Source organism: Watersipora subatra, chromosome 3, assembly GCF_963576615.1.
Source record: "Watersipora subatra chromosome 3, tzWatSuba1.1, whole genome shotgun sequence".
Taxonomy (NCBI): domain Eukaryota; kingdom Metazoa; phylum Bryozoa; class Gymnolaemata; order Cheilostomatida; family Watersiporidae; genus Watersipora; species Watersipora subatra.
In genome coordinates this window covers 70,281,437-70,298,793 of record NC_088710.1, presented here as the reverse complement: position 1 = coordinate 70,298,793, position 17,357 = coordinate 70,281,437, and the positions used below count along the sequence as shown (strand labels likewise).

The 17,357-nt window shown below is 38.5% G+C and overlaps 1 protein-coding gene across 1 annotated transcript; it reads left to right on the top strand.

Moving 5' to 3' along the window:
* The first annotated feature begins 1,125 nt into the window (after window positions 1-1,125).
* On the top strand, window positions 1,126-3,757 carry LOC137391753 (uncharacterized). The gene is made up of 4 exons (XM_068078288.1): window positions 1,126-1,239; window positions 1,523-1,601; window positions 2,422-2,534; window positions 2,796-3,757. Exons 1-4 carry the CDS (start codon window positions 1,135-1,137, stop codon window positions 3,501-3,503), a joined length of 1,005 nt encoding a protein of 334 aa, XP_067934389.1. The 5' UTR covers window positions 1,126-1,134; the 3' UTR covers window positions 3,504-3,757.
* Window positions 3,758-17,357: the final 13,600 nt, after the last annotated feature.

Below are 17,357 nucleotides of genomic sequence, written 5' to 3'. Positions count from 1 at the left end.
AGTGTTTTTACTGGTAATCTATTCACAGTCATAGTGATGAATGGTAGCACCATATTTACTGCTGGTTGCTTGGGCGAGAATCCGGTGCAGATAATCCCCTGTTCTGGTTTCCCTGTTTGTTAGGGCACTGCCTCTGAACATGTCCAATAATCTGGCAGTTATAGCAGCGAGGTTGCCTATTATAGCCTCTAGACTTTCTTCCAGTAGGGCACTTTTTTAATATGCCATAAGTCTGAACAACAGTGACATTGCACAGCGTTCTTGACCTTTTTTGAGTGGATGCGCTACACACATAAGCAGAACTATTACCACTGTTTGCAGAAGAAAGGATTGTTCAAGCTAGAACCACTATTTCATCTAAATTCATTTCCTTTACCGCTGCTGTAGCTTTGAGTTGATTTGCTATGTCTACTGGCAGTCATGATACAAAAGCATATTTGAAAAGTGAATTTGATTCCTTCTAACCAATAGCATCTACTAAATCTTGTTCGTAGCTGTTCATAAGCGCTTTAACAGTTTATGCTAAAGGCTGTCAGCAGTTTTTGCTTTAACTTGGCGTAGTCACCTTTGATGTCCTCTGAGAGCTGGTCATACGATGAATATGCCGGTCCATTTAGAAACAGTGGCACGAATGACTTTAGATCGTCTATCTTTTGTAACTTAGCCACCAGCACAAGCTTACTAATCCAAGACCTGAGCTCCCCGTGGTGTTGCTGTCCTCATAAGATTTTATTAAGTCAGACAGTTCAACTGCCATACTCTAATAATACCGAAATAGCTTGTGATAAGTAAACTTTAGTATGAACCTCCTAAAACGACTGCTTGTGTTTGAATGAATTTCACATATTCACCAGTAAGCCAGATAATGAGCTGAACACACAAGAAAAATAATCCAACATTGCATAATGAGGCACAAGCGATAACAAAGACACAGAGATCAATTTAGTGTAAAGGCAATTGAAACAACAATATTATGTAATACTAATATATGGATACAATAGACTCACATAAAGCAGAATAAGAAGTAGGTTTAGCTGACTAGCATAAACACTCTATGTACAACTACTATATTATGCAATATACAATTATTTAGCCACATGTGTATTTCTTTTATTTTTAGAACAATATGTTGATATGGAGGCGATAAGGCTTGTTTCAGCAGATGACCTAAAAATCCTGTTAAAGGATTTGCCGTTTGGATACAGGATTAAGCTAAAGGCTGGAGTGGCTAAGCTTCAGGTATGAAATTAGCCTAATAGTATACCGTAGTCAACTAGATCAGGCAACAGTTTATTTTGGGTCCACTACGCTTCCTACACCATTATATACTTCTCAAGCTTCAAACACCCCAAAAATTCTATATCATCAGTGAGAAAATTGGCCGTCTTGATGAAAATGTATGTTTGATGGCATTATGAAACCTGTGTCTATGCATCAATGCTTGCCCTCATCAGGCATTAAAATAAGTGGTATAAAGTATGTATTCTTGGCATACAGAATGAATAGGTCATCCTTTTTGTAGAATATTACTCCAGGTGTAGAAAAGGATATGGGCAAGAGAACTGATTGCGCAGATGATGTAGAAGTGAAACAGCAAAAAGGTATTTCCATTTCTGATTCTATTGCCATGGTACAGACCTCCCCATAAACTAGCTATATATAAAGTGGACATTTTATTACCACAAACATCATTTCAAAATGGACCGATTTTTACTTAAGTTGGACAATTTCTCGTTAAAATGCTTAGTTAGACTGACTGAATGTTAGTCACAATGGATGTCATTTTATTTCATAGATTCATTGCTATGCCATTCCAAAGATCACTGGGAAATGTTAGATTATTCGCATTATTGGCTATAACTTGAGTATGGGACATGCAGTAACGTAACAAGTTGCATTATATGTGTCATGAAGTGCCCCACAACTTTGCTGGGCAAAATAATGGCATCGGGTCAAATATTTGAGTGATGATTGAAAATAAAGCATATGACAATTCTGACCATATATTTCAAATCCCTCTGCACTCACCTTGTGTTGGAGCTTATGGCAATCAACACTTTGAATTCTAGTATTGCGGTCTTTGGTTGATATGTCTGCAAAGTTTTATCCCATTATGATGATAACTTTACCAGTTATGTGAATGTGTAATTTTTGTGCAGTATTTACCCGTTTAAGCCATTGAGCAGATTGTAGAGCCTTTACCATTCTTTGAAAAACATCAGCAGGCTGCGTGAAATACTAAGAAATAACCGAGTTCTTGGTAATACCTTGCCATCGCAAAAGCAAAACCATCAGATAGATATTAAAGAGGGTTATGGCTGCTTTGCTAGCATCATGGCGATTGACAAGACTATGTAATCAGGCATTCTAACTTGATAACTCCTTAACAAGCAATAATTTGTTGGCTGATTTTTATTCTAGAAAAAATGAGCAATGCAGAGATTGCAAGAAGGCTTTTAGAGATAAGGAGTAAGAGAAACCAACAGGGTCAAGCTCACAAAAAAGACGCCAAGAAGAAAAAAGTATCAGAAAAGGTGAGACCTAATGTATCAGTTTTTTGCACAAAGCCCATTTGCCGTGACATAATAATTCAAAGAGTTCAGTCCGCTTTTAAACATAACTGACCTGTCACTAGTTCATGTTTGAGCGCTACAAAATAGTCTATGCTCATTGATGATCATCTAACGTAAGCCAGAACTCATGCGACTGGGTTTGCCTTTGGAAAAACTAACAACGAGTGTCATATGGGTGTGTCACCTCACCTTCTATCTTTGAGATGAATTTTTCAATCGTAGAGCTACAAAATCACAAGTGGTGTGAAGCGTTGTACCAAAAGCAGATGGACCCGGGACAGCAATTACCAAGTCCAGGATTCTGTTGTCTGTGAGTCAGTTACTTACGAAGAGCTGGTGACTCTACTGAAGGAGAAATTCAAAATTAACACCAAGGAATGCTGTCTCATCTATAGAGACGAGCAGATTGCTGCACAAGGCTTTTCCCTGCCCCTTCTTATTAAGGGTGGATACATGGGAAAGAACCGCATATCCCTGGGATTGATGACGCCATCAACTGATGTGAGAGCCATATATTCTCTTGATGATGCAAAAGCACACCTAAGAAAACTCAAGGGTGAGCAATCACACCCACCTGAAGGACAAGAAATCTGTGATGGTGCAAAATTCATACCATACAGGGACTGTGCCTCTATTCGGCTTTTTCAAGCTAAATACAATGCCAAACTGACTACCAATGAAACTCTTTATGGTACATTTGTCCTTGTACCTAAATCAATAGAGGATGAAATCAACAATTACCTCAAAAACGAAGGCTCCAAACACGAGGACCATTATGTATTAGATCCCCCATTACTATATTATCTCCAGGTCACACCTCAAGCCCACACAATGGCCACCTATATGGAAAGGGAAGTGGTGAAACTTCAAGGCTGCCATAGCAAAGCCTACCAAGATATGGTACAAACAATTAATGATGAAATAGAGTGATGCGACTCTTTAGTTTTAATCTACTCATGGCTTATTCTGCATTTTCATAGTTTTTTCTGCTTTTGATTCTGATAATATGAATTCTGTGACACTTTACAGCTGCATAGTCTTATAAAAATAAGTCTCGGTGTCTATAATAGACTATGCAACTGTTTGTAAAGTGTCACAGCACTCTGCTTAGTAGTTGGAAAAACCCAGGAATTGTCTTGCATTCTCAGCGTAGATATAGGGTTTACTATATCTATGATTCTCAACAATGCCTATTCTTCCACATCAATGTATGGTTGACTTTTTTGGATAGAAAGTAAATGCTGCATTCTATCACTCAACATTAAATGGTTATGAAGACAAACTTTGCATTCAGTGTAGGCATGATACCAAGGTACTGTGTAAAGAACTCTGGAACACCAGCTGGCAACTCAGCATATTTGCGTTTCCGAATGCATGTGTATTCCACCACTTAAAACTTTCCAGAGTATCATCTCTGGGAACAGCATTGAAGCAAAACCGAAGGACCCTTTCTCCATTCTCTGGGAGAGGTGAAGGTAGCCAGTTCCTTCCAGCTCATAAACATATCCATGTAGATTTGGAGTTTCTGACTACGCAAAATTCCCCAAAATCTTTCAATTCTTTGATTGTGGTTGGATAAGCCAAACATCACAGCAATTTTCTTCCAGCCATCAGTGTGGTTTTCTCTGAATAGAGTTTGGATATCAGCCAATGTGAAATTTTCAATCACTCTATCCATATGCACCACACGGAGAACAGCATCAATTTTTTTCACAGGTTTGACAAAATAACTCGCAACTTTCTCTGGGTCTTTGTTGGTTGTTTTCATTTCAAGCCAAATAAGCTTTTGACTAAAATCATCAATGCCACCATGGATTGAAAATCCGAATCTCATCAACTTGTCATTTTCATCTATGTGCCACATGTGATTGGGACCATCAACACGAGACACTTTACGTTTTAGTCGAGTTCTCAGCCTTGTAGCTTTTCCAGCATCAATAATGGAGAGAATATCAATCACTGTTTTCGTGAAATAATATTTGCTATATAACGCTTAGAACAAATGTAATAGTGTGAAGCCTGTTAAGTATGGGGGCAAGAGAGGATAGACAACATGTTTATACAGAACCACATGATAAGACAAAACTTTCACCGAACTAATTTTAGTGTAACCATCGAATATTTAAACTAACTGATTTAAGCTCAGTTTAATAAACCATCTGACCTTCGCACCAGTAGGCCAAACTCTTTGCGTAAATTTTTCAATCGTAAAGCTACAAAATCACAAGTGGTGTGAAGCGTTGTACCAAAAGCAGATGGACCCGGGACAGCAATTACCAAGTCCAGGATTCTGTTGTCTGTGAGTCGGTTACTTACGAAGAGCTGGTGACTCTACTGAAGGAGAAGTTCAGAATTAACACCAAGGAATGCTGTCTCATCTATAGAGATGAGCAGATTGCTGCACAAGGCTTTTCCCTGCCCCTTCTTATTAAGGGTGGATACATGGGATAATCAGGAATATGCCAGCATATTCCTGATTCTCGTCAGATCTGTGTACAATCTCCTTGATCGCAGATATCATGGTATCTAATGGGGATTCCACTCCTTTATTTACAAATCCTAGCTTGTTGAGGTGCCATTGCGTAGTTCTAACACTGTATTGATATGGTTGTAATGATTGTTGTCTCACTAGCCATTGCATTGTTAAAGATTGACTTGCAACAAAATTCACATTACAGTTATTTGATATGAAAAGATTCACCATGTCTTACTGTGTTGTGCTGTAGGTCCAAAATATGTGGAAAAGTGATTACAAGCTCTTAAAAGCTCAAAAACGAACAGTTAATCGCAGCCACACGAGACAGCCGTAGTTTGGATTCTCTTTCCAAAACGGCTCAAATGTGACGTAGCTGTGTTAGATGGTTTCTGTTTACACTTTCATGCAACCTTATTCGTCGAAATATTTCACAAATAGACTTCACGTATTCAATAAAACTATGTCTATTGTTCTTATGCGTCTATTTTATCGTCATTTTAATGCTGTCACTTTTAGCAGTGATATCTTTTAACTTACCGTAAAAATTTGTTTAATTTTTTAGCCTTAGCTTGAAGGAGTACATATCATTGTCCGATAATCATGACGAGCCTGTTGGTCATTTGTGATAATCAAAAAGTGCTGCAGAGATTATTTGCGAAGTATTGGGTCACATGTTCAGATTACGACTTGCCGATTAGACCAAACCGAAACAAAACTGTAAAGTAGCGAGCATCTATATTTGATACGGGGTCTTCGGTAAAACCCGAAGTGTTTGTCATAAACTAGTGCTACGATAAGTTCTAATTCACGGGCCCTTTCAATTCGCGGGAGAACATCACGTGACAAGACGATAACCAAGTTTCATGACTACGTCAGAGAAATAAAGAGATTCCAATCTACGGCTGCTTTTCGTTTTTGAGCTTTCAAGAGCTTGTAATCACCTTTCCACATATGTGGCACCTACAACACAACATAGTAAGACATGGTGAATCTTTTCATATCAAATAACGGTAATGTGAATTTTGTTGCAAGTCAACCTTTAATGAAAATAGTTATAATGCCTGGCTGGACCAGTCAACTGAACATAGTTATAGCATTCTTCGATAATAGTATTGTACTAGCTGTGCTACCCGGTGTTGTCAGAGTATTAATCAGCTTATAAACAACGGGAAGTAATGAGAGTTGCCTGCCACTTGCTATTAGCCTGGCAGATTACCAATGGAAATTTTTAGTAAGCTAACAAATGACAATCACTTATGCAATCACCCTGCATGATATGCATAGCTGTTGGGTATGTGCTCCCATAAATCATATTGACTTATATTGGCAAGCTACGAACTCATTCTTTGTGGCCTATTGGGTACGGCGTCAGATTGACAAACGATAGTGTCTGAGATCGAATTTTTTTTGCTACGGATTCTTTATTCCAAGATTTTAATAGCTATAGCCAGAATGCATACAAGCGGACATACTTTGAGAAATATTATATAGATTAGCTGTGCTACCCGGCAACGCCGGGTAATAAAAAATTCTTTGTACAGAAAATTGATTTGTATTTAACATATAACAACATTTGCCATTCTAACTTTCAAACTACATATCATGAGAGAAGGGTTTTGTGTAGTTGAAATAAATTAAGAGAGAAAAAAAATAAAAACAACTGTAAAGATTTTCAAACTTTGTCAAACAACTGTAACTTTCAAACTTCATATCATTAGGAAAATGTTTTGTGCAGGTCAAATAATTTAAACAAAATAAAACAATTATAGGGGGGTTTAGATGTAAATTTGAAATAATTAGCAAGTAATAGCTAAATTAAGTCGGTTGTGCTACAATTACAATAAAAGATGATTCGGTAATGATACACAATTAATACAAAATGAGAAAACAAAATAAAATTTCTGAATATGTTAAAATAATAATAGCAATTCTTGCATAGAAGTGTGTGGGTATAAAAAGGTTACTGTTCTACCAGAGGCTATCCATTAAAACTTTAAATACGACGATACTAAAAAATAGGACAGAATATGGTAGTAATTTGTAGTTGAAATTTTATTAGAACAATGTCTGCCAAGATTGGTTGAATAAAAAATTAATAATAAAGATTGGAAACTAATCAAATAATAATAACAGTGATAGAAAAATGAATAATTTTTAAACTTCAAACACGATACTCGAATTATGTTTAAAAGGATGCAAGTTGAAATAATAATGACGATGAAACAAACCTTAAAAACTTATATCATAAACTTCAAGGGTTATAAGAAGTTTATAAATGTAATAAGAGAGTGTAAATGTATGTAAATATAAGAGAGTGAGGTATAACTGATACTTGTAGTCTTACGCGATAAACTTTACTGTATTCTTACAAATGTTTGTTGTAAAATGTGAAATTAATTACGAATTACTAATTGGTTAGGTTTAGAAGGAAAGATATGTAAGCTAATACATGTACACCTAGCTGTACAACCCGACATTGCCCGGGTAATAAAAAAGTCTGTGGACAAAAAATTGATTTGTATTTAACATATAACATCGCTTGCCATACTAACTAAAAACAACTGTAAAGGGTTTCAAAACCTTGTCAAACAGCTTTTAAACTTCATATCATGAGGAAAATGTTTCCTGCAGGTCAAATAAGTTAAAAAAAATAAAATGACTATAAAAGGATTTACAGTAGATGTAAAAGTGAAATCATTAGCAAGGAATAGCTAAATTGAGTCTGTTTTGCTACGATTACAATAAGAGATGATTCGGTAATGATACAATCGATACGAACGGAGAAAACAACATAAAAATTCTTAATATGTTGAATTAACAATAAAAATTCTTGCATAGTGTTGATAATTGTTTATAATTGTTAGTTTGAGGTTATGTTACTTCGCATCATTTTATGATGCAGTTTTGAGGTTATCAATACAGGCGGTCGCCATCTTGAACTCAGACTTATAAATGCTGGTTTTATGCTGTCTAACATCAAAAAGCAATGATAACAAACATGGCGCCCGAGTGAGGACCTGAATACAAATTACAAACTGATCATGAGCTTTTAGTTTCTAGCACCCAAACCTATAGAAGATGGTGCTGACTTACCCAATCAGTAGGCCCAATTCAAAAAAGACTTTGAATTGTTTTAAACAGTTAGCGGAAAGGCTGACAGTGCTGACAAAGTGAAGGTTGCTTTATTATTAAGATGCATTGGCCCGACAGGCAATGACATTTTTGAATCGTTAAACTTCCCAGCTGGGAAGTCCAAAGATGTATACGAGGATGCGATGGAACAATTTGACAAATTTGGCAGACCCAGAAAAAATGTTGTGGTACTCAAACACCAGTTGCTATCATAAAAACAAGGTAGTTTGTCTATTGACGAATATATTACACAATTACATAAAATTGCCAGATACTGCAATCTAGGCGATATGTATAACGATCTCGTACTACAGGCACTTCTTTTGGGCATTGATAATGATCGTCTACGCAGACGGCTGTTTGATCGTACTGAAAAACTTACACTAGACGATGTTTTGAAGATATGCAGTGTGAATGAAGCCACCACGGCTGATCTAAAAACGATTAAAGTTGACACAAGAGAAACAGTACAAGAAGCCTAAAAAGTGTCCAGCCTATGGTCAAAAGTGTCATGGCTGTCAAAAATATAATCACTTCAAAAAACTATGTCGGTCTAAACGTCAAGTAAACCTAGTTGACAATCAAGTCAGCAGCACTGATTCAGACTCTGAAGAGTCTTGTTTATGCATACAAAGTGCAGCGAAAAAACCACAAGCTGAATACCAGTCTTGAAGCTTCATCAAAGACAACTACCGTCATCATTGAGTTCCAGTTTAATACAGCAGCCTCATGCAATATGCTGAACTACACAGATTACAAGCTGCTAGGTAAGCCAGAACTAATGGCAACCCAAACCACATTACACATGCATGACAATTCAGTAGTAAAGCCAAAAGGCAAATGCGACAGAGCTGTCAGGGAAACAAGCTATCCTTCTATGGAATGAATACCAAAAACCACAGTCTGCTGTCAATGGATGCTTGTTTACACCTGAAGCTTTTCTTTTTCAATAAAGAGTCAGTGAATCTAGTTTCAACGACAAACCCAGAAACCTTACAGCTGGCTAAAACATTTGAAGACGTCTTCAAGGGAATGAGGTGTTTGCCTGGAGAATATGATATAGAGATGAACCCAACAGTTCATCCAGTTCAAAACAGTAGAAAAAAGGTGCCTATCTCTATGAAAGAGGGCGTAAGAAATAAATTAGCACAACTAGTAAAAAGGGGTCTTGTCTGAAGTCAACTACCGTACTCCATGGATTAGCAACATGGTGGCAGTAAGAAAGCCTAGTGGAGCAATCAGGATATGCATCGACCCACTAAACTTGAACAAAGCGATTCAACGCAATCACTATCCTATGCCAACTATTGAAGACATACTACTAGAGTTGTCAGGTGCATCTGTATTCTCCTTTTGTGATGCTAAAGACGGGTTTCTACAAGTGAAACTATCAGAGAGATGCAGCGATTTTACAACACTTTGGACGCCTTTTGGCAGATTCAAATGGAACAGAATGCCATTCGGCATCTCGTCAAGTCCATAAGAGTTTCAGAGAAAGCTCACAGAAACGTTAGAGGGTCTAGGTGGAGTGGTCGTCGTTGCTGACGATATACTGATTTGTGGAAAAGGAGAGACCAGGGAGGAAGCAGTAAAAAACCACAACAAGAAACTACAAGCGCTGTTACAAAGGGCTCGAGAAGCAAACCTAAGGCTTAACAAGGATAAGTGCAAGTTTAAGGTCAGCGATCTGTCATACATCGGACATGTTCTAATACCGGAGGGAGTTGGTCCAGATCCGAACAAGGTCATTGCTATTCAGTCTATGTCAGCTCCGACAGAATCAGATGTAGTGCGCAGATTCCTAGGTCATTTAAGTTACCTAGGAAAGTTTCTACCCAACTTATCTGCAGAAAGCGAACCGCTCCGCAGACTCGTCAATACAACAAAGTTTCAATGGGGTGAAGATCAACAAACGGCATTTGGGAGACTAAAACAACTAACATGCAGTGACTCACTACTAAGATTCTTTGACGCGAAGAAACCAGTGGTAGTACAAACAGATGCTAGCGCTGTAGAGCTAGGAGCGGTATTAAAACAAGATGACAATCCTGTCGCTTATGTCTCTCGCAGTTTATCTATCAGCAAACAACATTATGCTCCCCTCGAACTTGAATGTGTTGCGATCGTATTCGGACTGACTAAATTTGACCAGTATGTATTTGGACACCAATACACAACAGTCCAGACAGACCATCAGCCATTGGAAATGATTTTTAAAAATCACTCTTGAAAGCTCCGAAGAGATTCTAGGCAATGATTATGCATCTGCAAAGATACTCCTTTCAAATTAAGTATTTGCCAGGAGTTCACCAAGTAACAGCAGACATGCTATCTAGGAGTCCAATCACCAATACAAAAAGCTCAGAGGGGAGCAACCAGCAGGTATTTCAAGTATTAAGGTACCAGGAAATCTTTCCATCATTTGAGATAGACACAAAAGTCGACAGACGGGTAACAGATCAGAAATATACTGCCATACAGGAAGCCACAGGTGGTGACACAACGCTCACACAGCTGAAAACGGCTATTTTAGAAAAGTGGCCTACCACTTGCGCAGAGCTGTCACCGGAGTTAACCCCGTATTAGACATTTAAAGAAGAGCTATCAGTACTAGACGGTATAATATACAAAAGAACTAAGATGTCATCCCAAAATCACTTAGAAGAAACATGCTTGAGCGGCTACATGTAAGCCATCAAGGAACAGCTGCTACACTGAGAAGGGCAAGGCAAGTGGTGTATTGGCCAGACATGGCGGAGGACATCAAAAGGCGCACAGAGATGTGTGTTACATGTCAAATGGACTATGCTGATCAACAAAAGGAGACTACAAAGCCACTGTATCCCACGAGAGCCATTGAGCAAGGTGGTAATGGACCTGTACTCACATAACAATCGTGACTATTTGATTATAGTCGACTACTTTTCCGATTTTTTCGAAGTTGAACCACTTAATACGATAGATGCTAATCAAGTTATCAGATCCTGCAAGAGAAATTTTGCCAGATACAGCATACCAAGTCTATTACATTCAGACAATGGAACACAGTTTACATCACAGAAGTTCAGATGGCTCAGTGAGGAGTGGGAGTTTGATCACTCTACCAGTTCACCGCATCATCCACGATCAAATGGAAAAGCAGAAGCAACAGTAAAAATTGCCAAGAGACTTATGAAAAGATCTAGAGACCCATTCTTTGCATTACTAGAGGTGCAAAACACTCCGTCCCAGGGAATGTCTACGTCACCAGCGCAAAGACTCTTGAGAAGAACAACCTGCTCAGTAATGCGAGTGATGACTGGAGGGACCGATGAACATGACATTGTCATGAAGGAAAAGATGGCCAAACGGAGACGAATACAGGTTCAGTACAACAAAGCAGCTAAGGACCTTCCACCACTCAAAGAGGGCACACGCGCTTTACTGAAGGACTTCACATCTCACAAAACAAAGTGGCAGAAAGGCAAGGTGGTGAGGCAACTCTCAGACAGATCGTACGCGGTGTCCAATGCTGAGGGTAATATGCTACGTCGGAACAGAGTAGACATCAGAGAATTGCCTGGACAAACCATGATTCATCGAATTCACGATTCACAAATAATCAGTCCCAAGGAGCCATAGACAGTAGGACACCGAGAGCCAATAGTGTTCCCAAGAACCAAAGTCCTGGTAACTCCTTTGGTAACCAAGACAAAGAACCAAAAATCATGAGATCTCTCAATAGAAACAGGCCTTGGCTCTCAGGAAGCACTACCTCATCAGTTGGTAGTGTTACCAGAGGATACGGGTACTAACAACTCAAAAACGTCTGATAGCCAGGATGTAACCAAGGATCAGGCTGAAAGCAAGGGAAACACCCGTGGACCAAGCAACCCAGGAGACAATATGCACCAGGAAAGCAAAACTCTTACGGGAGCTATCGTCACCAGGAGTGTGCAGAACAGCAACACGCCATACACTACCAGAGCCAGAAGAGTTACTAGACTACCTGCCTGATATCGGGAAGATTACAACTAACATTTGGGACAATCCATCGAAACCATATGCACAGAGCCATTATACTCAGATACACTATACTCACAAACTAGTCACACACCAAGTCAGCTCAGAGTTAACTACCGCTTACATAGTTTATCATAAACCTCAAACAGTACTGGACGTTATCTGTTGACACTTACTGCTTTCACTCTTAACTTGATTGGAAAGGGGATGTTGATAATGGTTTATCATTGTTAGTTTGAGGTTATGTTACTTCGCATTATTTTATGTTACAGTTTCGAGGTTATCAATACAGGTGGTCGCCATCTTGAACTCAGACTTATAAATGCAGGTTTTATCGCTGTCTAACATATCAAAAGGCAATAACAACAAACACATAGAAGTGTGTTTGTTGAAAACTCTGAATACGACGATACTGGTACGACGATATGTCAAAATGAGATATTGTAGTGTCTTTGTCTGATTGAAGGTGAGAGAATCTACAGGCCTTCCTACTCGAGTTAATACAATTGTCCGCATGAAAAGTGTTAACCTTTACAGTGATTTAGCAATTGAACCTTAAAAAGGCCTGAAGTAGAAGTTCACAAAAACGCAAAAAGGCATCGTGTTTCATATAATTAATAGAATTTAATCGCCAAATTCTAATATCGAGAGTCTATTGTTGATATCGTTTTGCCGAAAACTAACTAGATTTAATACGGCGAGGACTAACAAGCATCGCATTTCATAGAGCTAAAAGAGTTCATAGAGTTGTAATTATTACGTCATTTTGCTGTGAAAAAGGAAAATGATGTGTGCGTTATGTATAAAGAATGAGCAATTGTATGAGCTTCCGTGGTCTCGTAGTTAAGGCGTTGAACTATCAATCTGCGTTTGCGATCTTCATGAGTTAAAGTCCGGGATACCGTGGAATTTTAAATCCAAAAATTTAATAGCTATAGCTGAACATACCGAAAACAGACATACTTTGAGAAATATATATATATATAAATTCATAGCAACAAATTAGTGGAGAAGCAGCCCAGAACCATCTTTCACTCTTATTTATATAAATATGGAGAATAAAGTAAGACCAGATTCTTGGCCAGAATTTTATGCTGAGTTTAATGATATAGTTTCTAAACCTATAACTGGTCACATTTAGAAGTTCTCCTAAAATAAGAAGAACTCCTAAAATTTCGGAAAATTGATATTTTCCGCTTGAAATTACTGCTATGAGTCAATTTTTCACATTTTAGAGTCATAAAAGTATGGATGATAAGGAGTGTGTCTTCCACAATTGTGTGGAAAATTGTAAGGAAACCTTTGTTAGGATCACAGCACAGCAGTGGAAAACTGCTCAGGAGTACACACAGAAGTGGACTGAGTTGGATGATGAACTTGACATGGTAATTGCAGCTAACATTCTTGAACATGAGTCACACACAAACCCTGTTTATCACTATGCATGCTACAAAAATACCGCAATAAGTTACTCTTGGAAAGAGCTGAGGCCAAACATAGGAAGAGAAAATCAGCAGAGGATACTGCCAGCTCTGAAGAGGTGGGTACTGTGGTGTCCATCCATTTCACCACTGGGCACTGAATAACGTTGCTCCTCATTGTTTTTATTGCCATTGTGATACACAAATTATATGTTTATCATTAATAAATCTCTATATTCATATTGTTTTACAAGTTTAGTAAGAGCAAAGCAGTGTCATTTGTGCCCCATTTGTGTTAACTTATTTGACAGTCTACATGGTGTTTGGTGACTTCCGTCCATGTTATAGTCATGCACTGTTACAATGACTGATTATTTGTGTCATGGGTTCATTCTAGACAACCACAAAAAAACAAGGTCATTTGGCACTGTTAGAGGAACTGGTCCTCTTTTACCTCAGTTGTGCATCATATGTCAGAAAAAAGATAAATGATAGAAGAAATCAGGAAAGAAAACTGTAAGAGATACGCTAGCCAAAGCACAAACCTTGACAGCAGGTGATAAATCAAGTCTTGTTACAAATAAGCTGCATGATTATGACGACCTACTCAGCCCTCTATTACTTTCAAAATAACCAATCGACATGAATTTTTGGCATTCACTTTTTTATAGGATTGCTGATTGACTCCGCCAGAAGACAGCCAGATGGACAAAAGGTATTGGATTAAAACGGTCAGGACCCTGACTTGGTAGCTATGGAAGCGAGATACACCAGAGTATGTTTCAGAGAATTCGCCCGCCAAGACACTAGGATAGCGCAGCCAGCCGTACAAAGGTAAGCCATTTTGTTTGCCTGCAATCAATCTAACTTGAACATATACTGTATATATCTTATATTATTTTAGAATAGAGCTATCTAGCAATGGCACATTACCTTGCCAAATAGACTGATTATTCTGGGCTTTTTGGGGTCATTGGTGAAAGTTTTTCATTGCTTTTTATTTTGATGCTTTCAGAGAATCAGATCCATACACTGAAACGTACCGAAAATACTTTATGCCATTCATCCAGAAAAAGATGGTAGAACAAGGCAAATTATATAGATTGGTGGCACTGACCAAAGTCTTCACCAAAATGATAAACAAGTATGAGGATAAAGCCGTCAAAACATTTCAGTAAGTGGACACATTGAAAAACTAATAATATTCCTTGATGGCAAAACTTATTCACAGTAGGTCTGAATAAATATGATAGTATGTGTTACGATGTGCTACTTTAGATCTGGATGTGGTTTTTTTTGCTACAAAATTTTAAATCATGACTACTTTTTTATTTATAAGGCAGAACAACTAAAGCGCTTACTACGACGAAACTACCCAACCTTGATTATGCATGCACAGACAAAGAAAGAAGGTATAAGTGTCTACCATCCATCAGCAGTTGATCATTGCAGTGATGAAGACACTGATGCATACACGACGGGTGATGCTATCTCACAGTACTCCACAAGCCCTCTCAGGCTAGGTGGGAAACACAATTTACAAACCCCCTCTAATCAGCCTACTACACTCAAATCATGTTAAGCAATTCTTTAGATGAACACTCCTACAAGACGCCATGGCCTTTAACATCTGCCCATGTCAATCTCAAATCATTTGAAAAATCTGTACCTGAGGAAATTTTGCAATTTGTTGGTACACTACTGCAATCTCGCTCAGGGATGCCTATCCCACATTCTGATAAAGTCAAAGTCACTTCAGTTTGCCAGGACTTGGTTATGCTTATGTCAAAGGGTCAGCTTACTACTCCAAAAGCATTGGCATTGGGGTTAGTTGTCAAACATTTGACTGGATCTAAAGAGCTGATAAATATTCTTCATAACATGGGGCACTGTGCATCATATGACAGCATACAGAGGTATGAAACATCACTTGCTATGCACTCGCTTGAGAACCAGTCAAAAGTGCCAAATAACTTGTGATTATGAACAGATTATGAACAACCCATAATGATGGTATGAGATAACATAGACTTCTTGGAAGCGACGAGAACGGGCCACAATACTACACATCACACAAATGGAATATTACTTCAACTACATTTCCAAAAACCCCAAAACAGACAAACAAATTCGACCACAGGGTAGATCTAGAACACTAATCCCATTTACTGAATCATAGAATCAATAGACCACCTGCCCACATATTCAAGAACAAACCCTGCACATTTGAATGCAGTTGAGATCCCTCCCATACAAAGAAGTCTTGACACTGACATTCTTGAGTTCCAGTTTGCCCTTGTATGCAGGCAAAATAAATACAGCAAGTCTAGCAGGACTGGTTTAAATAAGATGTTTAGGCAAGTTGAAAGCTCTCCCAAAACTGAGGTTATGTACCTGCCAGTGATACAGGCTGCCCCTACTGATATTGAGGTTGTAAATCATGTTTTTCAAAAAAGTATTGATAAAGCTGACAAGTTTGGTATAGAAACTGCAGTAGTAGTGTTTGACCAAGCTATATATTGTAAAGCACAAACTATTCGCTTCCTCAATCCCATTCTGATGTCAAGACTTGTCCCTAGATTAGGAGATTTCCACACAGTGATGGCTTTGCTTGGTGTGATAGCCAAATGGTATGGTGATGCTGGGTAGGCCAAAATAATCACAGAATCGCAAAGTATCTCCGAAGGAAGCCTGAAAGGGGTGATCAATGGTCATAGTTACAATAAGTCCATCATGGCACACAAACTTTGCATGGAAGCACTGTATGACCTATTGTTGGATGAATTCGCTGAAAGTCTTGAATCCTCTAGTGCCCTTGACTCTCTTAGTTTGGACGTTAGTAGAGCTGTTTTTAATCACACTGAATGTAATCAATCTGAACTCGCCCACATAAATCAGGCATTCCAAGAGTTTATAGTCACCTCTGCAATAGGCAACCCCACATTTAGATTCTGGGTAGAGTATATTGAAATGGTGATACAACTGCTAAGTTTTGTCCGAGCCACAAGGGAATCTGATTGGAACCTTCATGTCAACTCACTACAATGACTCTTGCCATGGTTTTTTGCATACGACCACTCCAACTATGCAAGGTATGGCACACTTTACTATATGGAGATGACGCAGCTGGCAAAGACTCACTCCCTAATTTACCAAGCAATGGCAGATCACCGTGGTTATTCTACCTTTCAATATGAACATCACTACCCATTCTCCAGCGTTGCCTGTGATATGGCGATGGACCAGACTGTCAATCGTGATTCTAAATTACGGGAGGTCTCATTGGATTCACAAAAACCCAATCTGCCTCACAGAGATAGACCATGGTGCATCCACAGAGGACAGCTGCGCACACAGAAATAAAGCTTCTAGAATTGGACTCCACTAGCTCAGACAAGCACGGCTTGTCAGAATCAGCATGGAAAGCTGACGAAGACAAGATGTCTCATCAAAGAAATCATATTAGCTGGAATCAGCCCATTCAAGCACAAAGGTAAAAACCTTGTCTCTATCGTCAGTGGAGGCTTCAACTGACCTTGCCTATGATTTACAAAATGCAAGACAGATTGGAGAAAAGTAGTTTCAAGATTTTGTCACCAAATGGATGGCAACTCAAAAAGTAGAATTCAATGCGCCAATAAAGGCGAACAAACTGAAAGATTTTGCTTTGAGTCAAAGTGCTAAGAAAACTTCTAGTAAGAAAAGTCTACAGTGTACAGGACGGATCTTTGATCGTCTTCTTGTAATCAGCCG